Source organism: Talaromyces proteolyticus (genome assembly GCF_021365285.1).
Source record: "Talaromyces proteolyticus strain PMI_201 chromosome Unknown BGW36scaffold_5, whole genome shotgun sequence".
NCBI lineage: Eukaryota > Fungi > Ascomycota > Eurotiomycetes > Eurotiales > Trichocomaceae > Talaromyces > Talaromyces proteolyticus.
In genome coordinates this window covers 1916329-1942676 of record NW_025764281.1, presented here as the reverse complement: position 1 = coordinate 1942676, position 26348 = coordinate 1916329, and the positions used below count along the sequence as shown (strand labels likewise).

The following is a 26348-nucleotide window of genomic DNA, read 5'->3' as shown; positions in this document are numbered from 1 at the left end:
GCTTTGAGCATCTGCAGTCCGCCGTAGTTTCGACCCGCTGGCTAACATAAGCGCGTGGGGCGGCACGTGTCCGGCCCGTTTTCCGGGGATCGTAAACACAAGATGTCCCGACCATAATCGGGTTGTCTCAGCATGGTCTTACGCAGTGTATGGGTGGCTGAAGCCCTGTTAGGCTGTCAGCTATTACTGGCACAGCTTATATCTGGACAGTAGAACAACACTGACAATATCGAAAATGGCCGGGGGATCTATCTCACCGCGTACGAAGCTGTCCTTGATAAGCAACTAAGCGCGCGAATGAGGCGTCGATTTTCTGCTACATTAACCAATCTCCAGATAGCTATGGCGAAACTAGACTACCATGGTCCTGGTGGGACCCTGGAAGAGCCGACTGGAGTCCCGATGCTGTCCCGAAAGGATAACTTTCTAAAATATGTCTATACCGTGTGGTTTCCGTTGAAACCACCATTTGATACTTGACCAGACTAGAAGGGCTAGTGTGTCAGCACATGTTTGATTATAGTGCTTCGTGGGTGTTCAATGAACTTGAACCTGGCCTCGTGGCTACCGCTACTGGGAACATTTCCCCCGATTAGTGCAGTCGACACGTTCTTCTTGCATAGCTACTATACACTATGATTGAGTGGATAACTACCAATCAGGTGCAGCCTGGTACCGTAAGCAGCCACTATCGCCACCATTGGCGAATAATGTTTCGAAATATTGTCAAAATTGGCCCCCAGTGGCCTCTGCTAGCAGGGAAAAAGGCATTACAACTAAGCCAGATTACGGAGCCAACAATTCAGTTTTGAAGACAGCCGAGATAAGCTCGAGGTAAGCATTTTGAACCTACTGGCGTCCTGTACCGCTAGACTAGGGTACCGTTCTGCCCTAGCGGCTCATGGCAGTTCTGTGAGTGTCAAGGTCGGGATATCAAGCAGAAATAGGTTTCCGGGAGGTAAGAGGCGGGGCTCAAACCGGGGTTGCGCAACAAGTACTATCCCCTCGCCAGAAAAGCCATGTGCTCGCTATCTATAGCCCTTGGCATGTGGTTTTCTTATAAAGACCGTGGGTATAAGACTCCCACCTTGAAGCAAGGAGCAGGGACTCTTTGTTGAAAAGAAAAACCCATACTCTCAACTTGTCACAAGATACTTCAACATGACACACCAAGAAACCCTATACCTGTTTGGGGACCAAACGTTCGACGTGGAGCCACATTTGCCGAAGCTACTAGATGGCAAGAACAACAATGTGGTATTGAAAGAATTCCTCGGAAAGGCGTATGATGCCTTGCGCACACAGATATTTCAACTACCTAAAGACGTTCGCGAAGATTTGCCTAGATTCACAAGCATTGAAGATGTTCTCCTTTGGAAGCGGTCACAGGGAAACCTCCGCTGTGTACCAATGGACATGGCCATCACTTGCATGTACCAATTGGGATCTTTCATCATGAAGTAAGTCCAGAATGCAATATGTACCAACTTCTATATGTTAACGCAGCCAATAAAGTCAAACTGGAAACAAATATCCAAAGCCAGAGGATGCCTGCATTCTTGGTCTTTGCACAGGCGCTCTGGCTGCTGTGACAGTCAGCTGCTGCCGAAGCTTCTCAGACTTAGTACCGAGGGCGGTGGAAGCTGTTCTAGTTGCCTTTAATGTCGGTGCATGTGTTACCAATATGAAGAGGCGTCTTATTTCTCCGCCTGAGATGTCTCGGACATGGTGCATGATGGTAGCCGGTCCATCTGCTGCTGATGCCGTGCGCAAGTTCTGCGACGAAAGCGTAAGTGGGAATTTTCGTCTTCTCCCAAATATAAAACTAACAGAGACGGAATCTAGTTACTACCTTCTACTGCAAAAGCATTCATCAGTGCATACACACCTAGCGGTTTGGCTGTGAGCGGCCCGCCAAGCTCTCTTGATGAATTGATATCATCCGCTCACTTTAAGGGGCTGAAGCACAAGGCCAAAGCAGTATATGCTCCTTACCACGCACCACATCTTTATTCGAAAGTAGATATCGAAGACATACTAGCCCCGCTTGCACTTGATAGCGGGGTAGAGCCAGTCGCCAAAATCCCTGTCATGTCCAGCACTGGTGGCTGGATTGAGGGGACAAACTTTAAAGACCTCCTTGAAGTAGCGTTGGAGCACATTCTTCTTCAGCCTATTCGCTGGAATGGCATTCTAGAAGGGGTTCGGGCACGTCTCGGAGGCTCCCTGGAAACGAAGAAGTGCGAGGTTGAGCTTTTCGGATCCCAAGCTGATCAGCTTATCTATGCGGCGCTAAAGCAGCCGACACTAGGGCGGACACTGGCCCACCGACCTTCGCTTGAGCGACTCTCATCTGACGCAGAGACTGCACATGAATGTACAACTCAAGCCAGGCCAAAGATTGCCATTGTTGGCATGTCCGGGAGATTCCCAGGTGGTGCCAATAACAACGAGGCGTTTTGGGACCTTCTCCGTGATGGACTTGATGTGCACGAGGAGGTCCCGCCTCTACACTGGTCCAAGGCACATGTCGATCCAGCAGGAACACGAAAGAATACCAGCGCAACGCCATACGGTTGCTGGCTGAGTGACCCCGCCGCCTTTGACGCTCGCTTTTTCAACATTTCTCCACGAGAGGCACCCCAAGTCGACCCCGCCCAGAGAATTGCCCTAATGACAGCATACGAGGCGCTGGAACAGGCAGGTGTGGTTCCGGATGCCACACCATCAACTAGAAGGGACCGAGTTGGTGTCTTTTACGGTGTTACGAGCAACGACTGGATGGAGACCAACAGCGCACAGAATATCGATACTTACTTCATCCCCGGTGGTAACCGAGCCTTTATTCCAGGCCGAATCAACTATTTCTTTAAGTTTAGCGGTCCTAGCTACGCTGTCGACACGGCCTGTTCATCCAGTCTTTCTGCCATCCACATTGCCGTCAACTCTCTATGGCAGCGTGATATCGATATGGCTATTGCAGGTGGTACTAATGTTCTAACAAACCCAGATTTTACCTCTGGGCTGGATCGAGGTCACTTCCTATCTCGCACTGGCAACTGCAAGACGTTCGACGACGGCGCTGATGGCTACTGCCGTGGCGAAGGAGTTGGCACTGTGATCCTCAAACGGCTCGAGGATGCAGTGGCTGAGAAGGATCCCATCCTAGGCGTGATTCTCGGTGCTTACACAAACCATTCTGCCGAGGCAGAGAGCATCACACGACCTCATACTGGCGCCCAGCGTGCTATATTTTCCAAAATTCTCCACACTAGTGCCGTCGAGTCTAATAGCGTCGGATACGTTGAGATGCACGGTACAGGAACACAGGCTGGAGATGCTACCGAGATGACCAGTGTGCTCAATGTATTTGCACCAGAAGGACAGGTGGCGCGTCAAAACCCTGTTTATCTTGGCTCTGCGAAGTCTAACATTGGGCACGGAGAAGCGGCTTCGGGTGTGTCGAGTCTAGTAAAGGTGCTTTTGATGATGAAGAATAACTGCATTCCACCTCATATTGGTATCAAGACCAAGATAAACTCGAAGTTTCCCACCGACCTAGCCGAGAGGAACGTTCACATTGCCAGAGAGGCTATTCCATGGCATTCGGTCGACTCAAAGCCCAGGCGTGCATTTGTTAACAATTTCTCCGCTGCGGGTGGTAACTCGGCCCTCCTCTTGGAAGAAGCCCCAGCGCCAGTTCTGGAGGAGTACCAGAGCGGCCCCAGCCCGAATCTCGTGGCTGTTTCTGCCAGGACGCCTGCGTCCCTTCAGGGCAATCTCTGGTCCTTGAAGGGGTTCCTGCTTAACCCTAACCAGGAGAATGTCTCCGTAGGTCAGCTTTCGTATACTACGACCGCCCGGCGCATTCACCACCCACACCGTGTCATGCTCGTCGGATCCTCAGTCGATGAACTCCTTGCGCAGATTGACGTCGCCCTTCGTGACCAGACGGGTATGACCCGTGCTAAGGTTAAGAAACCGAAGATGGTGTTCGGCTTTACTGGACAAGGCGCACAGTTTCCTGGAATGGGCCGCCAAATGATGGAAACGTTCGCATTGTTCCGCACGGAGCTTCGTCAACTCGACCATGTTTCCCGCAGTCTTGGCTTTCCGTCCATCATGCCTGTGTACATGGCAGCAGAGGACCGGTCTCTGGACGACTTTCCCCCAATCCAAGTTCAGCTTGCCAGTGTCTGTATGCAGATTGCGCTAGCACGGCTCTGGGCTTCGTGGGGTATCTTGCCGGAGGCCGTTGTTGGCCACAGCTTGGGAGAATACGCGGCCCTTAATGTTGCAGGTGTCTTGTCTGACTCAGATGCCATCTATCTTGTTGGTACACGGGCCCAGCTGCTTCAAGACCTCTGCACCCGCGGAACACACTCAATGCTTGTTGTTCGTGGATCGGCTGCTACCATCTCCGCGACGCTTAAGAATACACCGCATCAGATTGCCTGCATGAACTCCCCCATTGAGACTGTTTTGGCCGGACCGGACGGCGAAATAGCCATGGCAAACCAGGTGCTCGGCGATGCCGGTATTAAGACCACTAAGCTCAAGACTCCTTACGCATTCCACTCATCCCAAGTCGATCCCATCCTCGCCCCATTCGAGGAGGCTGCTGCTTCGGTCCGGTACCTTGCGCCAAAATGTCCAGTTTTGTGCCCGCTGAATGGAACCCTCGTTACTGCTGAGGGAACTTTCGGACCAGTCTACCTTGGTCGCCACTGCCGCGAGTCTGTCAATCTGCTCCAGGCTCTTCAAACGGCTCAGCAAAATGGCACCATGACAGAACAATCCATCTTGCTCGAGGTCGGTCCTCACCCCGCCGTTTCAGGTATGGTCAAGGCGACGTTGGGCCCGCAGACGACTGTCATCTCGGCATTGAACCGTAAATCTGCTCGGGATGTGCTCGCTGACGCCTTGAAGGTAGTCTACCAGGCTGGCGCCGATGTAGTTTGGGCAACCTATCACAACGACTTCAAGGCATCCCAGAAAGTTATTAACGGGCTGCCTGCTTATAGTTGGGATCTTAAGCCTTACTGGATCCAATACGTCAATGACTGGTCTTTACGCAAAGGTGACCCGGCCCTAGCTGTTCCCCAAGTTGAAGAGAAGAAGACAGGACTTGAAAGCACCACCATCCACCGGGTCGTAGAGGAGTCTTCATCCGATGACGGTGCCAAAGAGCATATTGTTGTCGAGGCAGATATAGCACGACCAGATATGAACCCCCTCGTGCAGGGCCATATGGTTGATGATATCCCACTCTGCACTCCATCCGTGTATGCTGACATGGCACTCACACTGGGAAGGTATCTTGTGGGCCGCCGACAGCCGGTGTCAGAGGTCAAAAAGCAGGTCGACGTGTCGGATATGTCGATTTTCAAGGCTCTTATTGCTAAGCCACAGGGCCCACAGCCGCTTCAGGGACATGCTGACGTAGATTGGACGAAAAATCAAGCTGCCATGAAATTTGTTAGCTTTGATGCTAAGGGCAAACCACAAGAACATGCTAAATGTACTATTCGCTTCACAGACCGCTCAATTTTGCTGAACAAGCTTCAAAATGAATCGGCTGCTATCAAGGCTCGCATGCAGAATCTCCGTCGTGGTATCGCTAAGGAGACAGCCGCTCGTTTCAACCGGCCCATGGTCTACCGCATGATTCGTCCACTCGCCCAATTTCACGATGACTACCGTGCTATCGACGAGGTGGTCCTCGATAGTACTACCCTAGAGGCATCTGCTAGTGTCAGCTTCGGCTCCATTAAGAAAGGTGGGCAATTCGCGCTGCATCCCGCTATCATCGATGCCTTCACACAATCCTGTGGATTTACCATGAACTGCAATGACCATTGCGATCTGGATACCGAGGTATTTATGAATCACGGTTGGGGGCGTTTCCAAGTATTTGAGGACGTGCATTACGATCGACCATATACCTCGTATACGCGCATGTTCGAGGGCAAAGATAAACTCTGGCATGGGGATGTGGTGATTTTCGACGGTGATACTATTGTGGCAGCGTTCGAGAAGATCGCCATCCAATGCGTCCCTCGACGGGTTCTTCGCGTCATCCTTTCTCTCGAGAGTGGTGCCAAGTCGAAGAAGGTAGCTCCTGCTCCTTCTCAGACATCAGCTCCTGTCAAAACGGCGAAGACAGTAAAGGCTATCGAAACTCACGTCAGGACCCAGGATCTTCCCGCCCTGACTCCACAGATAGCATCTTCGGGCCCTTCAAAGGTCTCTATCGCCTTGCAGATTATCTCCGATGAGAGTGGAGTTAGCTTAGATGAGCTTACCGACAGTAGTGCCTTCGCTGACTTTGGTGTCGATTCATTGCTCGGACTAACTATCTCGGCACGATTTAGGGAAGAACTCGATTTGGATATTGAATTTGACGCCATTTTTGTCACTTATCCAACAATTGGCGAATTGAAGAGCGTCCTTGAGCCGAAGGAGGTGGCCAAAGCCAAAACCGTCAAGAGTTACTCGCCGGCTCCCACCACTTACCCAGGCCCTCCTGCACCGAATGTGGCGAAAGAGCTAGTAGCCTCTTCACCTCTTAGTGAGGGACCAGTGGTCGTCTTGAAAAGTCACAATGAGAGTAGCGTTATCGACTTCAACCGCGCCCTAAACATTGTCTCAGAGGAGAGTGGGATTGCAGTTGAGGAGCTGACCGATGACACTCACTTTGCCGACTCAGGCGTCGACTCACTCCTTTCACTCGTTATTGTCAGTCGTTTCCGTGAGGAGCTGGAACTGGATTTCCCTATGGATTCTCTTTTCGTTGACTGCCCGACTGTTGCCGATCTGAGGTCTGCATTGCATGGAAATTCAACTTCCGCATCATCCTATTCAGAGGATTTTACGGAGATCCAGAGCATCCCAAAAGCATCAATTGTGTTAGGTGAGAAGGCTTTTGAGACCTCCATTCAAGTGCGACCCATCAGTGCAACCCCTTCATCTTCTGAGGCATCCTCGGATACTGAAGATACTGAATTCATGGGAAGCCCAATCGTTGTACCTCGAGCCAGCTCTCTTGTCCTGCAAGGAAACCCCAAAACAGCAGCGAAGACCCTGTTTCTATTCCCTGATGGTTGCGGCTCCGCTTCCTCATATGCTGCTATCCCTAGCTTGGCCACTGACATATGTGTTGTTGCTCTCAACTGCCCATTCCTGAAGGAGCCCGAGAAGTTGCGGGCTGCTCATCTTGACGATGTCATCATCGACGGCTATCTCGCAGAGATACGCCGCCGACAACCCTTCGGGCCATATCACCTCGGCGGCTGGTCCGCGGGTGGAATCCTTGCCTACCGCGCCGCCCAAATTCTGACAAGTAGCCAGGAACAGGTTCTTAGCTTGAATCTCATCGACTCTCCACCCCCACTACACGGTCTCGACCGCCTTCCTCCACACTTTTATGAATACTGCGAGAGCCTCCACCTGTTTGGCCATAAGGCATCCGGAGTAAGCGGTGGCAAGCCTCCTGCGTGGCTCATCCCTCACTTCAACGCTACTATTGATTTGCTGCATGAGTACAGGGCAGCACCTATGCAGCCAAGTCGCTTTTACGACGTTCCTAAGGTGAACATCATCTGGGCAGCCACTTGCATTGCGGATAACCCACGTCTACCAAAGCTGGCACCACACCCGGATGATACCGAAGGAATGAAGTTCCTGCTGGAGCGTCGTACAGATTTCGGAGGTAATGGCTGGGAGGCCTTGTTCCCAGGTCGAGAGAGGGACATCGTTCTTGATAGGGTTGATGAAGCCCATCATTTCTCTATGATGGTGAGTCTTTTTTCCCAGCTCTCCTTAATCCTTACCTTGTATGCTTTGTACATTTTTTTGCCCGTTGATGGTTGCATACCACCTGCATATCTCGATGCTTTGGCGGACAATATCATAGCTTTCACTAACGAATTGCAGCGTGAACCGTACTCTCAGAAACTTGCGCAATTCCTTCGAAAGTCTATGGCGTAGCCTTCATGATGAAAATATGGTCATTTGGAGTTCTATTACATCTTAATTCGCTCTTATTTCCCATTTTATGATTTAGCAATGGTCACCGAAGATGCCAAAGAGCGCGGCCCCACTCATTGCGTCACACTGGGTTTCCTTAGGATATGTCTTATTTATTGTACTATGCTTCTTTTTCATTCTGAAGAATGTTAAGATTCCTTTCACCATGCCGAGTCTTCTTTTATTCAGGAATTCCCAGACTTCTTTACAAGTTTCACGTTCTACAGAGGATTTTTAGATATAGATGGCCTCGTTTTTAGACACTCCCATCAAGTACACTTACTACAGTTATATCGTATATGTAGCACACCTTATTCCGTTAAAATATACTTGATGTCGGTTTTAGACGATAGGGAGAGGCCACTGGGGCCTTTCATGTTTATCGATAAACATGCCCAATACAACAACCCCTAAGGTCGTTAAATTACTTTACGGGGCTAAAAAATTGAAATTGATATGTTTTTGGTTTCAAACGTACAAATTCGCGGCATCATTGCTGCACCCTTTTATGGATATTACATAGCCTTGTGTAGAAACAGCCCCATCCGAGGGTGTCCGGAATTCCTTCGGTATATTTGATAAGATCATTGCTGCTGTCTACGGCCCGCCAAAGTTTCCTTTTAATACAATCCAGATTCGAACGTAGCTTGAATAACTACCGAGAAAACTTCTAGGAGGGCGGGGTGTTAGGATGAGATTCAAATGGGGGTTATTGAACCGTGGATAAAGTCGGCTAGTAGAGAAGCATCGTTTACACAGAAGGAAACCGGGAGTATACGAGAAAGGTTTTTTGATCCTCTTTTGAACTAATAAGATTCACTAACCTGCTGATTTAAATGTCATGAGAGCTCGTATTTGACATTCACCACGTGGAATGCGACGAATTAAGAATTAACTTTCGAGAGTAACTAAAGACACGTAGTAACAAGTTCCTAACCCTAGTTCAAATATACTATATTACACTAATGCTAGTAGTGGCACGTCCATACTGTGTTTGGTATTTATGAGGTCCTCGTTATACGATTAAGGTACCCATTGTTCTTCTATTAGTCGTTTTAGGCCGCTCGTGATAGTTATATGCTCTAGTAATATAGGTATAATAGTCTTCTCATGAGTTTACGTAGAGACCATGCCATTCATTCCATGCGATTAAAATGATAAGGAGTGTGGTCAACTTCATTTCTCCTAGTAGTAGTTTGCAGAATTAATTCAACTGTTTTGCAAACAGTGTAGTTAGTGATTTGTAGGATGAACCTCGAAGAAGTGAATTTAATGAAACCTGAATACAAGTACTAATGGGTTGGCAGAATAGATCTTTCCGTTTTGAATAAGAAATTATAGCTTAGTTCGTTCCTTTAAACCTTAAAAGACGAGGCTCCCTACAAAGGGCATAGCATGAAGGGCCAGCAAGGCCAGCTTCTATGACATAGCCGCGGATGCTCCAGAAAAGTAGAAAGGCTAGAAGTTTACCTAAACATGTCCATTCGACAGACTATCAGGCTATTAAAGGGCTGTGAAAAAGCGGATGTGTTCCAGGAGCGATCTCTAATGAGGCACTTTCAAAAATTTCCTAGTTAGCTATCCAGTAACTACTTTAAACGGTCACGATAGAACAAAATAAATGTGCTTGAATACTTGAGATCATTCTCCTTCTATTTATGCCAGAATCTTGATCCTTTACTATGTTTACCAATAAGTTCTAATAGTGTAAACTTGTGCTGTAGTTGCATGAACGGGAGTTCCATTGATGAAACCACAACCTTAAGCTTATGATTGTATTAACCGTCTCCTTTATTGATATATCCCTTTGCATTTGATAAATAACTGTTGCTAATTAATTCTCAGGTTCGATAGTATAAAGACCGAGTACTTTTGGTACAACAAGGCTGGTGGGTGTTAGGATGTTGCAGAACAAGCCTGAATATAGTATAATTCATAAAGCCTGGATGACTAGACACACCTGCATCGCCCTACCAGCTAGGAAGTATTCGTTTCACAAACAGCACCTCCAGTGCTCAAGGCTCTCTTTCTTTCGCCAAGAGACCAATTATTTTGCTACCAGATTACTCTACCTTTGGCTCAAGTCAAAGCGGAATTCAAACCTTTTTAGAAGTGAATTGAAAATGAAAGAAGTGGTGATAAAAATGAGATCGTTATATCCTGACTCAAGACGAGAGGGAATCTAGTTTACTAGAAAAGAAGGAAAGAAAATATTTAAATATAGATAAGTTCCGTATGAAAAGGACGAAAGACTAGAGAACCACCTAGAGTCGAGACTACGAGTGGAGACCGAGACCACATAAGACACGTTGACCACATCGAAACATAAGGAATACCTGTTCATAACAGAGCTAGTGAAATATTAAGAGTCGTATCAAACATCTAAGACGCGGCATAAATCCGAAAATGAATCTATCACACGTGTGAACCTCTAGTGCATCACTGCCATGTCGAGTGATATAGTTTGGGACGGCATAAAGAATCGTCTAAACCAGGCTCCATTCAAATACTGACATCCTTGAGTCTAGATCTCATGATGTCAGATACCCTTAAGTGCTCCTGTCTTAACCATGAACTTAAGCTCTTGTGTAAACCATCAACTCTGCCGAAATTGTATTCGTCAAGACCACTGGAGCTCTCCGATGTGAATAAATCAATCAGAAAACCAATTTTCGTGATCTCGCCTAAGAGTAACTGAATCCTTAGCGCAGTTTGTACTTGTTGATCATCGATGTCAAAGGAACCGACAGTCATTTGCGTGGGAGCAATGGCGAGTGCTGCGGCTCTAGCCATTAACTGAGCATTGAAGTCACCAGAATTGACTGGACCAGCTCCCTGATTCGACCAGGGTGACGAGGATCCAGAAATAGACCTAGGTCGGCCGGTCATTGGGCTCAACGATTTCTGGGTAGCGCAATCTGCTGCTTCATAATACAAATTAAGAACTTGTGAGATAATTGAGGCATAAAGTACCGCTAGCTGAGGGAATCTGGCACAGGAACAAGTGAGGAGTCGGCTGAGCCGTTTACTAGAGTCGCGGTTGAGATGTAAAATATGATCTAGAGGCACACGATTGGCAACATTAGGCGTTAGTGGTGCAGGTCCCGGAGTTGACCGAGGTTCATAAGATGGTCGATGCTCATAATGTGCTTGGTTAAGGTTGAGGAGTAACAAGCCAGTTAGGATATTGTGAGCCTCTTGAGAACAGTCCTGTCCTTTGCAACCAGCTGCTGTCCTAGGAGGATTATCAAAATACCCATGCATATTCTCGTCGATCTGAGAGCGTGGAGCGCTATTTGGGGGTGCAAAGTCGGTGTACTCCTTTAATCCAATGTCGATATTGGCAGAAAGAAAATCATCGCCTAAGTCTAAAGACTTGAATTCAGGAAACGACGATCCGAAGATACTGCTGTGTAAAATATCTGGCATATCTATTTCGCCACCGCGGGTATCGGAGTAGCTAGCTTCTGAATCCCACCCTGATGGTATGTGAAACTGCCTAGCATCCACGTTGATACTCTCAGTGCCACCACCATTGCTATCAGATCTCGCTGTTCTGCTTTGAGCCCTTTGTCGTGGAGGCTTTCCCATCTTTCGCGAAATGCCATAGACACATTGTAGGCCTAGTGAGATGCAGCGCTCACATTCAGGCTTACCCCTATCGCATTTTAGCTTCGCGGCACCACATGCATCGCAGCTGGATCGTAACTTTGAGGGCCGAGGCGGACGGGAGGATGATCGAGATGGTTGTGAATCAAGCATGGCTACAACCTTGTAGGGAGTGGTAAATAGCACGATGATCGAGATGACGATATGTTGAATGTGTGTGAAGAAAACTTTCGAATGTTGAAGAGAGAAATATATATTAAGTAATCCCAAAGGAAATGCGATGCTTGTATCAGTGTACCTCCAATGGAACGTTTGTGCCAACTCCTTTATGTGAGGTACTGCTATACAAATGTCAGCTTCGATGAGGATAAGTCAGGCGGGCTAGAGTACACTAAGTACTTCCTGCATATCAAGGACCAATCCAGAAAGGTGTATAATCTGTAGTTAGGCTTCCCCGTTAAACGGTAACATGGTCATGGAATAATCTCCAGCAGGACGCAAGGGCAAAATGTGTGGTTCGCTCACACACTCAGTATTGTACCGTATCGGTATGCATATCAGAGCAGTAGCTCTAACAAATAACTTTGCCACGAGACTCCTCAACCGCGCGTGTCTGATGTATAGTCAGCCGCATTAGATTTATAGTGCATCTTACTTGCATTCAGCAACATGACCGTTGGTTATTTTTAGTTTGATCACTTAATCAACCTATAAGTGAGTTTCTACTAGGCTTCATGATCGGTACGAGTTGATACGATTCCTTTCCCTCACTTACTGATACGATGAAAATCAGATGCGTGATTACTCAATTCCCTAATGCGTTACGGCTCGGTGTTGGGGCACATATTCGATCCTCTTATCTCTTACTGCGTAATCGTGTAATATTCCACTCATCCATTCTTACTACAATAATTTCCGAAAGTCAACTCGAATCAAGCAGTCAGTAATCTTACATCAGTTACCTATGATCAATTGTTTGACTTACAGATCGCCCTGGCTAGTAAATGACAAACTAACTGAACTTTAATGAGGTAATTTCAGCTTGCATAGAGAAATCGTATCTTGGCGCTGTACGGAGTGGTATTAACTTTCTCTTTAGAAGATTCAAAGTTTCCCTCCTCGGAACTTTTCAGAGGCTTAATCGAGGCTTATCTCTAAATCTATCTTCAGCTGTACTCGGTTTAAACTGAATACCGGTGGAGCCAGACACGGAGTCAGAAACTTTCAAGAAATTCACGACGAGGTCTATCACAGGGCCTGAGAAGATTCAAAGCTGTGACAAGCCCCAAGACCGCGGCTCATTCCAGTTCTGGCAACTCGTGGCCTTCTACCTAGCCAGTAAATGGCAAAACAGATGCAACAGTCAGGGAATCGGGTTATGTTTCCAGACCCACCCTGTTTAAATGTCAACATATATGTAAGGGGTGCCGAACTGACAGCCTGTTATCTGCATAGTAGACAGGCCAAAAAACGAGGGGAATTGAAACCGAGGTTAAGCAAGAAACCCGCTAGAAGCACAGGGGCCCATTTCAGGGACCACGCACGGAACGAGCTTGAAAACATATTAACCAGCGAACTAAATTTTGGGTACCAATCAACAGTGGATCTGATGTCTTAAGGTCACGGTGCGTAAAACTTGCCCTATTACTGTTTGTTAATGATCGACCTAATGCACTGCGCCGCACGGTCTTGGCTAGCATCCCGTTCTAGCTATTTCGCTATATTGCGCAGGGCTGTTATCAATGTAACAAGCCAGCTGATCCCTGTCACGCACTGCGTGGTCACGGTTGAGGAGCAAAATAGTTACATAGATTACAGCACTGCGTATCGTTCAGCTCCCACACGTGCAGAGTGGATCTTTTGAGACTTGTGTTATCTGGTTATAAACATAAATGTTCGTATTGAGACTACGAACTACGGCTACGGAAGGCGTGATTTGATAAGTTACTTTCTACTCCCGCTCCATAATTACGAATACGGACGTAGCCTAAAGATCGTGCTGAACAAGCCCCCGAATAATTCCCCGAGGCAACCCCGAGAATCTCAACTCTAAGTGATAGCTAGCCAGTAAAATAATCAAGACTAGCCTTGCCGCTCAAGAACTAGCCCCTCAGAAGCATCTGGATTACCTTGATAGAAGTTAGCTTCGCGGTACGAGAGCCAGTCATCTTGTTATCGTTAATATATCTTTTGTCGCCCAACTTTAAAGTTCTGCGCCCGTCGTTCAATATCTGCAACACAATTGGTTGATTCTCGACTTCTCACACGTAATTCTGCAAGCCAAGATAAACAATGCGCCAGGTGGGTCCTGTGAATAAGGCTGAGGCCAATAGAATCACTGATCGTCTACAAGCAAATTTTAAGTTTTCGTGTCTATAAAAAGATGGACCAATAACAATGCTGCCTCATTTTCGCACCTGTACGGTCAGAGCTGTGCTACACGCAGCCAACGTGCGTGCAGGAATTATTTTCTTATACCTCGATCTTTTTTATGGTTCTACGTGTCGGGCTGGAAGCCAAAAAGTACCCCGGCCCCCACAACAACACCGCACGGAGCACCAACAGGCCAACACGGCATCATCCGTTGTCAGCCTTGCTATTCACCTGTAATCATTGCGACTTCAAAGTTGGGATATCGTGGCTCATGCTCCGTGTCTACTGTAGTTCATCATCCGAGGTGCCTGGTATGTCAAGCCACAAACGGATAACGTGATTATTGGTCCAACGGAAGACGAACTCTAACCAGTTACTCTTTCGTATACGATAACGAATTAATATATTAGGCGGCTGCGTAGGCGCTTACGTCTTATTGTTTTCCATATCGCTATTATCATCACTCTAATTTTTGTTAGTGACTCATCAATGATAGACAATACGCAACCCCTTACTTAATTGCCTATAATTGTGGCGTCTAGTCTTCAGCTTCCAACAGTTCCCTAGCCATTGTGACACTCGAGCCATGGGGTCACCAAGGACATTGTAAAGACCCCAACCAAAATTTGAATCCCACGTTATGTTTAAGATTGCGTCACCTAAGGCCGTCGGGATCCAATTAGAAATTTGAGTACTCTCTCACAGCAGAAAACGCAATCTTTCCGCCATATTTCATGCTTTGCAAACATTACCAGCGCAAGGATGAACCAACACAATACCCGCCTCCCACGAAGTACTATTGAGACAGTTCTACCCCTTTCACGACACATCAGGGCGTGAGATACATCTGGGGCCGTAGAGAACATCGCATTAGCGAATAACCTCTTGACAAGCTACAAACAAGCAACATGCTCTAAGAACCGGGATGTTAGGAACCTTGGAATGAGATCAGCAATAGCTAGTGCGTGTCACTCAAAGTTCATGTATCATATGGAGATATTGGTATAAGAATCTATTTGCGTAGACGAAGTCCACGTGGAAAACGAACAACAGATAGGCTACTTGTTACTGTAATCCATGTCATATTACCGTCTAATTGACAGGAGCATAGATGGCTATATGGCATAGCTGCAGTGATAAATTAATTGCTGAACCTAATTGGGCAAGCAAAATTACTAGCTCAAACGATGAAAACCTACGAGATGACTTCGGAGGTCTAAGACACGTAAGATCTGAGTCTAAAACTTAGTCGGGGTTTGAATTTACAGCTCGAAATTCTAAAAGACTTTCATACCTGGCGGATGACAGGCAGAAGTTTTCTCGAATTTATTACGAATGTATTACTCTTATATTTCAAACGTTTCTCAATCATCGATAGGCTACTTAAACATTGGTTGAGACGAATCGTCATTGGGCACTATCGCTACATGAGGGCCGCAACGAGCTGGATGCCAACTACTGCAAACTCATCATTATGCGATTTGCATCGTCGTCCTTCAGATACTCCAACCCACTATTGGTATCATATCCAGTCGGGGGCGGGTGGAGGAATCCTTGGTCTAAGCCATGCTGAGAGAAGAGGCGCCGCCCCAAAAAGGGAAATACGGGATAGGCGACGTATAGAGTTGGAACTGTCGTATTATTTGCTTGGTTTAGATACGTAAGGCGAATTATAGGCTGAATATCTATCGCTTGTAGAGATCCCATTTCAGGCTAGTATTAATGCCCCATGCATGCTACTAGGCCTCTAGTGGTAAGCACTCAAAGACCATTGGTAGGGCGATGACATGTTGATCTCTTAAATATGGTCACTAGTCCTAATACGATTGATGACGCAGTCTCAGCCTCCAACGATATACACTAAGATCCCTAGTGAAGATAATAGCTTATCATCGATCCAAGTGTGGTGCAGACCTAGTGTTTAGGGTGCCCTTGAGGAAAAGGGTCTATCAGATTCGAGGGAATTATTCCGGGAGTTAGTGTACAGTTTTGGTAGAGTGAAAAGCTGAGTTAATTGAAGCCCTCTATCAAACAATTCGGTGAGAGACTACGAGCTGGCTACTTTACCTCACCCGCATGCGTGTATGAATGTCAGTTAATAATTGTAACAATTTTAATTCCACTCTTATCGAAATACATAACCAAACCATGGCATACTCCCAATAAACAGGATATGCTCGGTGTAAATGAAGACTCGGATGGATGAATACCAACCCCCTACTTACATAAGGAAAAGGTACCTTGGCGGGAACGAGGTAGAGGCAAGGAAAATTCGTCATATTTCGAGCGATAATTGCCCGATGGCATGCTTAAATTCCTAAGAAAATGTCGTGCAATGGTAATTGGACTCAATGCACAACACCCTTCACATCAACCCGCCTTCCATTGAGGATGTAGCCCTCTTCCATGCTAGTCTCCCACTGTTTCTTGACAAAGTCCAAAGCCTCGGGCCTGCGAGGCTCAAAGCGTACAGAGAATGGCTTAGGAGCTTGAAATTCGGTATCATCCCAGGAGCCAGGACCATCATCGATGGCAGCGATACCGTGAGGCGGTTTGATGGCAAGAGCCCACAAAATGTTCGCAAGAGCAAGGTCAAGAGTCATCTCAGCAAGCTTAGCACCAGGGCAGACACGACGGCCAACGCCGAAGGAAAAGTGATCACGCTTGGTCTGATCTCCAGCAGCGTATTCGAAGCTGGAACGAGGGAAACCTAGATAACGCTCGGGCTTGAAAGATTGCGGGTCTTCATATTTGCTCGGATCTGAGCCGAGGAACATCGTGTTTCCTAGAAGAACTGTGCCCTTTGGAATGACATAATCCTTGTAGCGAACATCTCCGTCGGCGAAGCGCTTGATGCACCAGACGGGGACAGGCTTGAGACGAATGGTTTCCTTGATACATGCGTTGATATAAGGCAGATTGGGCAGGTCTTCGATGTTTGGCGAACGGTGAGGTCCAACAACACGCATAAGCTCTTCGTAAGCTTTGTCCTGGACGTGGGGATTTGCCGCCATATACAAGATAGCAGAGTTGAAGGTTACAGTCGATGTTCCAGAGCCAGCATCAGCGATACCGCCGACAATCCAGGCAAAGTCGTCATCAGTAAGTCCCTGATCGCGCCACGATTTATCGTTCTCTTTCAGCTTCCGGCCGAAACACATAGGTGCAGTACCATTTGTCATCTGGTCACCAAGTCGGTTCCACAGGCGAAGTTTGGCATTCAGAATTGGTAACCTCAACGACTCCGCCATACGGCGGCCAGGTTGCAGCCAGGCTGGCAATTTAGCGAGAGGGGGAACCTCATCCACAATAAAGGATCCTGGCTTTGAAATCTTGCTGAGTAGTTGTGTGCTGTGAATAGCGCTGCGAACATCTTCATGCTCCCAGCTATCTACCCGCGAGCCGTAGCAACTTGTCATCAAGATGCTGAAGAAGTAGCGTCGCACGTGCCAGTAGAATTGCTTTCCATCGTCATTTTTGAATGCAAAGTCATGAAGGAGCTGTTTGGTCTCAAACTCCTGAGAAGGATTGAATGCATCGGTCAAAGTGGTGGACAGAAGCCCATGCACAATAGTACGGTATGCTCGCCACTTCTTTCCATAAGGAATAGTATTCATGCGCATACCACCGACGGCGACATCATGAGCGAGGGGCATGGGAGATCTAGACGAGGTGTTGACTGATTGTTTGTCGAAGATGTCTCGCATTGCTTCTGGGCTGTTGATAACGACCCAGTTGTACCAGCCGACTCTAATCTTGTAGACCTCGCCGTACTGCATGGCCCAGTTACCAAGGACCTCAACTGAATTCTTGGGCAGACCGATGCCAATACCAATGAGTGGCCACCCTCCAGGGCCTGGCATATTATCCAGTCGACGGTCACGCTTAATCCATGCATAGAGAGTGCTGGCAGCCGTGAAGACCAATGCCAACGCAACTAATTTGTATAACTGAAAAAGAGAGAAAAGAGCCATGGTTTAGGTGTTGAATAGACTCCTTCCTATATCTAGATGCTGGGTACTGATTCGAATCATCTTCTAAGCAGAACAAGGTGACTTAATATATTGATATCGTTTGCCATCGCACCATCTAAACTGAGAGCTGCTGAACATAGTCGTATTACTCGACGCCGCCATGAGTCCGTAGCTTGCTGCTCGGGTACGGTGCATCGCAGGTTTGAAGGTCAGCTTGCAAGCCCTAGGAAACCCGAATAGAATGATTGACCCGCCTGCCCCCCGTGATAGTACTTTGTTAGCCGAACCATACCGAATCCGGTGGTCAATTAATGCTAACGAATGAACGAAAAATTCCGACATACAAAAAAAGAAAACAGCGGGGGATGTCGGGGGAAAGAAAAAATGAAGCAAATAATGTTAGGGCTAAACAGCTCAGATGGGTGGGTCCGGGTGATTTGCATGTCCCAGCCAATTGGGCTGAATCTTCGATACCCGAATATTCTATATCCAACACGCGCTTGATACAATGATTCACACAAGCTTTTTGTTATTGCGCCTTTAAGGGGAGCTGATATGAACTAATTCAAAGCCACATTTAACAGGTGAGAATTATCTCTGTTCAGTTTATTTCTTGTTTCCAATTCTCAAGTAACTTTCAACACGGACCCTCAACAGTCAACCTCGCATACTATTCTACTGCCAGTGCACTAACACAAATCATGTCACAGACGAGTGCAGAGGCACGCGACGAGAGCAGCCGTGAAGGCTCTGCCGTTTTGAAGAACGACGACATCAAAGCTCAAGCTGCCCAACAGCCGCCAGCCCCGTCATACCCCGGTGGCCTCACTCTAGCCATCAACTTGTTCGCGCTCTTCATCTCTCTCTTCTGTGTTGCATTGGACAGCACTATCATTGCAACGGCTATCCCACGAATTACCGACCAGTTTCATGCTCTGCAAGATGTGGGTTGGTATGGTTCATCATATCTCCTCACGAAATGCGGTATGTATTCGTCTTCATTACATCTGCGTTGATTCTGACAAGCATCAAGCCTTCCAGCTGCCTTTCGGAAAGACATTCCGTTTCTTTAGTCTGAAATGGACTTTCCTTGCTGCTCTGCTTATTTTCGAGATCGGTTCAGTTCTCTGTGCTGCTGCCACTTCCTCAGCAATGTTGATCGTTGGTGTAAGTGCTTGGTTACTAGGTTCCTTAAAAAGATGGTGCGCTGACATTGCGATAGCGCACAATTGCCGGTATTGGATGTGCAGGTATCTCGAGCGGCGGTCTCATCATTATTGCGAACATTACTCCAATGGAAAAGAGAGCCACATACCAGAGTCTTTACGGTGGTATCTTTGGCATTGCGTCTGTCGTCGGACCATTGGTCGGTGGGGCTTTCACTGACAAGGTGTCATGGCGCTGGTGCTTCTATATCAATCTTCCACTCGGTGCTGTCTCGGCTGCGTTCATCATCGCTTTCCTCCGCTTGCCTTCGAAGCCCAACCCTTTCAAGGACCAGGGCGTTCTGAGCCTGTTGTGGAATCTTGACCCGGTCGGATTTATCCTGTTTGTACCCAGCATCATCTGCCTTTTGTTCACTCTCCAGGTACGTATCCTCATTACTTTCCATGTCCATTTCGTTACTAATTTAAATCAGTGGGGAGGTACAACCTACGCATGGAACAGCGGGCCGATCATTGCTCTGTTCGTTGTATTCGGCGTAACGCTTCTTGCATTCATTGCTAGCCAGGCCTGGCTCGGTGAGGGTGGAACCGGTATGTGTTTCCAAAAATTCACTATAACAATATTCCCAGTTCCTAATCTGAAAATAGTTCCACCTCGCATTGCCAAGCAACGCACAATTTTCGCCTCGAGTCTCTTCACCTTTTGCCTCGCGGGTACCTTCTTTCTCCTCAGCTACTTTATCCCGATCTACTTCCAAGCTGTGAAGGGAGATTCAGCCCTGAAATCCGGTATCGACACTATCCCGGTCATTCTACCCAACGTTATTGGAATTCTGTTCGCAGGTTTCGGGACGAGTAAGATCGGCTACTACGTGCCATTCATCTACCTTGCTGTAATTCTCGCACCTATTGGTGCCGGGCTCTTGACTACTCTTGATCCGAATACCAGCACAGGAAAGTGGATTGGGTATCAGATTCTCTTCGGATTCGGCTCCGGCTGCGGCTTCCAGCTTCCCCAGGTTGCTGCGCAGGTCGTGCTTCCGCCTCGTGACATCCCTACCGGTATCTCCGTATCTATGCTCTTCCAGAGTCTAGGCGGTACCATATTGATTAGTGCAGCCAACAATGTGCTAAATGCCGATTTGGTACGCAATATTAATGCGCTTAACATCTCTGGCGTGACTGGCATGGATGTGGTCAATGCAGGTGCTACGGGCTACCGTTCCATCATCCCCGCTGATCGTCTCACCGAGGTCGTTGACGCATATAACTCGGCTCTGAAGAAGTCCTTCCAGATTGCACTTATTATGGCGTGCTTGAGCGCTCTTCCTGCTGTCCTCCTGGAGTGGAAGAGTGTTAAGAAGGGACCAGCTGGTGCGGGAGCTCCGAAGCCAGATGCGAAGTCTCCTTCAGCTCCTGCACGAGATGTGGAAAAAGGGTCTTCTTAAACCGATCTTAGCGGTGAAAAGTCGATCATATAGATATTACTTTTTGCATAGCCTTATATCATCAGAGCTACGTGAAGTTCGTTGTACGATAGAAGGTTGCGATTTTAGATAGACTGTGGGCTCAAGCTTCCCGGTCGATAGAGTGAGTCGAATAGATAGATCACCTTTATCAACGGCTTTCTTGCTCCACACCGTTGCGGTAGAAATACTGACGGCTTTCACGGTCTACAGACGGTATTGTCAATAGTGGTGGCAATACTATGTGGAGGACTGTTGATATGAATGATGCAATCAACCATCATATTATGTAACTATTAGTTACGATAACTACCATACAGTGCGATAAAATAAATATATGTGATATATATTTACATTATTTCTTCATTTCAAACATTGTTCCAAAGGGCTTAATCTTATCTCCAAGGATACCCAACTCACAAAACTCCAAATGCAGGCCCTTGGGGGTTAAAAGACAAATATTAAATAATTCGCCCGAAGAAAGCTAATGAGATATTTGATCATATCAGCTCTGACAATATCCTGTCGTATCAGTCACAGGTCCTGACATTACAGATCGCTTGGTCCTACAGACAGCGGGATTGAGCAGTTACCATAAATGGCAGGTTTAGGGCTAGCCGCTGAACAGCTAAGTTAAGTTACCTCGCTATGCTTAGGTAACTCGAGAAATTTATTTATTTGTAAGCCAAATTCGCTTTTCAAGCTTGAAATTTGGCGTTCTTCTTTCCAGTATCATTAACTGTCTACTTGTTTTTTTGATATGCAGCTTCAAACGTAATCAATTCATGCAGAGTAAAACCAAGTATGTAAAGAAAAACGCCCCTTGTTCGCATCGCAATCGACGATTAACAGCCAAAGTCTTGTAGTCGGCAGACTTGAATATATTCATATGCATGGCACGCCCGCGGTTACCTAGCCACTAATAGCCCAGCTCTCCTCTTCCTCCTCCTGGAAATCCCTATCCAATTCCACCTCAAGCAACGACATGGCACTGCCATAAGGCTCCATCACCCGGCGCAGCCGCAAGCCCTCATCTGCCGCAGCCAACAGCGCTTTCCATTGATCGAGATCTCTCTCGTGGCTATTGAAAACCTGCATCATGGTCAGATCGCGCACGCGCACGATGCGCTCTACCGAGCCCGGGACCTGTCCTGGTGCCGGCAAGACGGTGTCCATGATGATCAATTTGGCTTTTTTGTTCTCTAGAACTGGTACCAACTGCTTGAGGATGGTGATGGCCACATGATCGGGCCAATCGTGTAGGATCATGCGCAATAGATATACGTCGGCGCCGGCAACGGGCTGCGGCTTGGTAAAGTCGTGACCTTGAAAGCTAATCCGAGAAAGGATATCGCTGGGGAGGTTCGCCTCCGCGGCTTCGCGTCCGGCGCTGGCATTGTCAGGGAGATCCTGGACGATAAAGCGTAGGTCCGGGAAGGATTTGGCGAGGGCGATGTCTGCGTTACCAGTTGAACCGCCGACGTCGACGACTAGCCCATGCCCGAGATCCGCCCAGGGGTATCCGTTTACCAGGTGCTTCACATCGACGGCTTCGCTCGTCGTCACGTTGCGCATGTAACCGGCGAACTCAGCGGTGTTGGCGGGGTCCAAGGCGAGGTGATCGAAGAAGGGCAGATGGGTGTCAAAGGCGACGTTGTATGCAGTCTCGTTCTTGGCGACGCTCGCGGGTGTGAATTTATCGTGTGCTGCGGCCATGGAGAGCGCGGTGGGAGCTGAGCGGGTGCTCAGATATGATGCCCAGGAATGCACATCTGCGTCGCGTGCTAAGAGGGCTGAGGTGGCTGAGTGGCCTACACGGTTTGGTTCCGGTTCACGGAACAGCGCCGATGTCATAGCCATACGAACGATGCTCTTGAGGCGCGCCTCCGGAATGTCGGCGGCACTATTGGCGCGCCTAGACGCCGCCGTGGCGAGGTCTCGGTACGAAATTGAGCCTGATGCGGGGACGAGGTGGAAGATATCATAGCGGAGGAGCCAAGAAAGACAGGCGACGTATTGGAAGCCGGGGGCGAGGTTCGGGATGAACTCACTGGGCCCGGCGGCGAGCTGGAAGAGCTGTAGAGCAGCATTCATGAGACTCTGTCGCGCGCGACGGATATTTGGTGGCGCGTCCTTGGGAAGGGTGCTGCTCGGTGCATCCGGCTCGTGCGATGGTTGCGGCAGTTCGTTGGCGGAGAGGTACTGGCTCACGGCGATGGCATTCTTGGTGCATTGCCAGGCAAGCTCTTCAAGAGGAAAAGACGCGGCAGCTGGGGGAGCTGGTGCCACATTCTCTGTGCCCTTGCTGTCACCAAGCTTTCCCGGCATCGTGAGTCTGACTGAGCACGTGGTATATTCGAAAATGCAAATTCCAGAGAATGAGAACTGCAACTGAACGGCAAGAATCGAGACACCCAGTCGACGTATACTAGATTACGCTACTTCCATGTATACTTTACACCTACCTTGTCTGACACCCTCTGCGAACAGAGGGGTCTACCGAGCTTTGTACTCATCTCGTCGGTATAGAGAGTGTTGTTCATAGAATAGTTTCTCGACACCGACGCACTATCAGTGGTCCGGGTCAGCCCGTTGGCTCAGTGAGCGGCCCCGATCGGTACCCGAAGGCCCCGATAAGCCAGCCAGAAGCCTAAAACAAAGCCCGACGGACGTAGGCTAAGCCCTACTCGGGGCCTGCGTTAGGGTTAAAACCAAAAGTATGGCGCGGGGATAACTCTCCCACCTTAGCACTGCACGAGGAAGTCAATCTTCCCTGGCCTAGTAGAAAATTGGGATTTTCTAGAGCTTCATCTGCACCGCGACACATTTTTTAATTCGGCCAGCCAGAGGATATCTCTCGGGAAGGATATCAATTGATATCTTAGGTTAAAGAAAAGGCAGGCTTGCGTCCTAGTCCCTCTCTTTAAGATCTCGTTCGATTTGATCCTTTCCATCAGCTAGTCCGATATAAGCGTATTTTCACTTGTCCGATCGGATATGGGGGACTATACCTAGGCTCAAAACAGGCCACCCATGCATAGCCCGAATAGCAGGTAATGCGTGCCGTCATCCACGAGAACTAGCAAGAAAATCGCGGCTGGCCCCTGCATGTAACTCGCGTTAGTAATGCCGACATTTTTAGTAATTGGTTATCAAAATGCCGTGGCAGAATTGTCTAGTTGCAAGAACTAAGACTATATCATTGGCCATATAGATCCCGATATATCATCTTTATGCGATCGAACTGTCGCCCCTCCTACTAGTCAGCGGCTAGATCCAATTTTCTACAATTTCCACATTCAATAGTCATATAGCAGATTTACTATGCCTGTAATGCTGACGGCTAAGTTGGGAAATCAGTTCGGGAATAGAAAATCACATGTTACTGCACGACACCTGTCCAGTTATTACTTTCCCATTGCTGTTTAGGAGTACCACTCCTAAGCAACCCAGATTTGCCAGCGAGCCCGCTGAGCGTCGAACTTCATTACCGAAACACCACTGGATCAGAGGGCCGAGAAAGTTGAGCCAGAGGCTGTAATAATGGCTTGTCGTAGAGAAGTCCCACACTTTAGTGCCCATGTTTATCATTTAACCTACTAGTAATTGTAAACATTTACAATGCTTACTAAGGGCATATCCTAAAAAACTAATTGGGTATCTAACCGAGGCTTATTTATGGTCTTCAAGATCTCGTCGCGCTTCAAATATAAGGCGACGCCGTGAATAGGGTGATTAATTTTGGGGCGTCAAATACTTACCTTTTGTTTAATATACTGCGGGCTGTATTGCCGAGCCGCCGCACTCCCTCATACAGTTGATCGAATTCCTCCCATGCAAAGCAAAGTCGGACGCTTCCTTCAAAATCCTGATGATGATCACTGGCGTCGCCCTGGACCTTGAAGAGTGCCCCGCTGCCAATGCGGACATTCTCTTCCGCCAATGCTCTCTCGGTCAAAACACTTGCCTTGATACTCGGGGGTAGGTCAAGCCAGATGAAGTAGCCACCAACGACTAACTGGGTTCTCGCCGCCACCTGAAATCCAAGCGGCACAAGATTGTCATCGATTGCGCTTAGGACTTGCTGATAGCGGGCACGGTATGACGGAATTAGTTTAGATTTGATATGCCGTTGCAAAGCTCCCGTAGAAACTAGATGGTCGACAAAGGTTGCCGTCAATTGGGAGGGAGCACCTCCAGAAACCGACGATCCGCTATTTTGATAGGCTGTTAGCGAAATAGTAGACAAAATTGAGTCCAAACTAGGCTACAAACGTCTGCGACACCCCATAGGCAAATTTCTCCGTGCCTTCCACCCACCCAGTACGCACTCCAGGACCAACCAACTTGCTAAAACTACCATTGCTCATCGCGTTCCCGAAGACATCGATGGGACCACCGTCGAGATATCGATCAATGTCAACTAAGCGAGGAACCGAGGCAAGCTCGACTGTGGATAGATCTGCGTTGGGGTCTGACGGCCACTGGAGGAAATCATATACATCATCTGATATTATGAGAGCGTCGTACTGGCGGGCTAATCTAATAAGTTGTTCGCGGCGGTGGGTAGATACCACTTTCATCGATGGGTTCGCGAAGGTCGACGTCAGGTAGATGATATGCTTGTAAATCTTGCTCCACGGGCGTGCTAAGGTATAAAGCTAGACCAATTAGCCGATGAGGTCAGAAAGAAAGCAAGAGGATTCCTTCATACCGGCTTGTGGTTTCCTTCCGCGGTGGCCTTTGCTTCTGCCTCCTGTAACGCCTTCTCTAAAAAGCCAATGTCTATCCCTTCGGCGTCTTCGGGGACACCCCGCAGGCGATTCATGAAGCCTGCATCATGAAATATGCCGCATGCGAGGTAATACGTCGGGGCAACCATCCACACATTCCGGGTATATGCAGCATCGGTAAAGACCTGCAGCACGCACGCGAGGTTTTGACTCGCCCCGCCCGAAATACATATGCGGGCTGTGGAAACAGGGTCTTTTGGGCGGTAGAACGAGGTAAGCCAGTCGGCAATGTGTTGACGGAGCGGCGGGTGGCCCTCGTCCGGTCCATATTGGAGTCCTGGCTGGTAGATTGATGGGGTCGACAGAGCAGTCGAGGTTGCCTGGGTAAGAGAAGTGACGGGGAGGAGCGCGGGGTTCGGCCATCCGCGAAAGAGGTCGATGAGCTGTTTGGAGGGTTCGCGGTACATCTTTCTGACGGCTTCTTCCAGAAGGATTGAATGCCAAGTTAGCACTATTCAATCGGTCCACGCGAAAACTTCAATTGTTGTTAGTGGAGGAAGGGCGAGCGGGCGACATCTGCAGCATCGAAGGATCGGGATTACCCGCGATGGCAGCTCCCATGCTGTGGGGTATCCTCAACAATCACATAATCCAAAAAAAGATCACATCAATTAATTGATTACTCGATGATATCAGAATTATCTATGAGATCATTAATATTTCTGATGATGCACTCGATACATCTGAATTATATTATGCACATCAATTCAAGTGTTGATCCTCGGTGCATGTGAACATTTTGAATTTGATGATCCGGCTACACCAAATATATATTTCATTGGTCTAGTCTCAAGACCACGATCTGTCAACTTTATGTAGGTAGATAAACCAAATAAATAACATTTGAACGGTTGAGTTGCGAGTTGAGTTGGGAGGGGAAAATTGACATGCACAGTTGAAACCGAGATCTCGCATTATTTTAGTATCCACCATTAATTA

General features: G+C 48.0%; 6 protein-coding genes across 6 annotated transcripts; 2 read left to right on the top strand and 4 right to left on the bottom strand.

Moving 5' to 3' along the window:
* Nucleotides 1–1161: 1161 nt before the first annotated feature.
* Nucleotides 1162–8397, top strand: BGW36DRAFT_449073 (conidial yellow pigment biosynthesis polyketide synthase; the record flags this gene model as incomplete). The annotated part of the gene is made up of 4 exons (XM_046221772.1): nt 1162–1460; nt 1516–1805; nt 1868–7797; nt 7936–8397. 4 exons carry the CDS (start codon nt 1162–1164, stop codon nt 7987–7989), a joined length of 6573 nt encoding a protein of 2190 aa, XP_046073446.1. The 3' UTR covers nt 7990–8397.
* Nucleotides 8398–10530: 2133 nt separating this feature from the next.
* BGW36DRAFT_358488 (uncharacterized protein) lies at nt 10531–11790 on the bottom strand (the record flags this gene model as incomplete). Its single annotated transcript, XM_046213971.1, has 1 exon — nt 10531–11790. One exon carries the CDS (start codon nt 11788–11790, stop codon nt 10531–10533), a length of 1260 nt encoding a protein of 419 aa, XP_046073445.1.
* A 4323-nt stretch (nt 11791–16113) lies between these two features.
* Nucleotides 16114–17984, bottom strand: BGW36DRAFT_449068 (O-methylsterigmatocystin oxidoreductase; the record flags this gene model as incomplete). Its single annotated transcript, XM_046221771.1, has 2 exons — nt 16114–17866; nt 17888–17984. 2 exons carry the CDS (start codon nt 17982–17984, stop codon nt 16359–16361), a joined length of 1605 nt encoding a protein of 534 aa, XP_046073444.1. The 3' UTR covers nt 16114–16358.
* A 595-nt stretch (nt 17985–18579) lies between these two features.
* Nucleotides 18580–20598, top strand: BGW36DRAFT_460785 (major facilitator superfamily domain-containing protein; the record flags this gene model as incomplete). The annotated part of the gene is made up of 5 exons (XM_046222108.1): nt 18580–18968; nt 19018–19151; nt 19207–19572; nt 19624–19741; nt 19799–20598. The coding sequence occupies exons 1-5, from the start codon at nt 18686–18688 to the stop codon at nt 20596–20598; spliced, it is 1701 nt and encodes a 566-aa protein (XP_046073443.1). The 5' UTR covers nt 18580–18685.
* Nucleotides 20599–21528: 930 nt separating this feature from the next.
* BGW36DRAFT_295071 (sterigmatocystin 8-O-methyltransferase) lies at nt 21529–22944 on the bottom strand (the record flags this gene model as incomplete). Its single annotated transcript, XM_046211146.1, has 1 exon — nt 21529–22944. One exon carries the CDS (start codon nt 22942–22944, stop codon nt 21529–21531), a length of 1416 nt encoding a protein of 471 aa, XP_046073442.1.
* Nucleotides 22945–24373: 1429 nt separating this feature from the next.
* On the bottom strand, nt 24374–25816 carry BGW36DRAFT_294035 (putative aminotransferase; the record flags this gene model as incomplete). Its single annotated transcript, XM_046211054.1, has 3 exons — nt 24374–24830; nt 24892–25277; nt 25331–25816. The coding sequence occupies 3 exons, from the start codon at nt 25814–25816 to the stop codon at nt 24374–24376; spliced, it is 1329 nt and encodes a 442-aa protein (XP_046073441.1).
* Nucleotides 25817–26348: the final 532 nt, after the last annotated feature.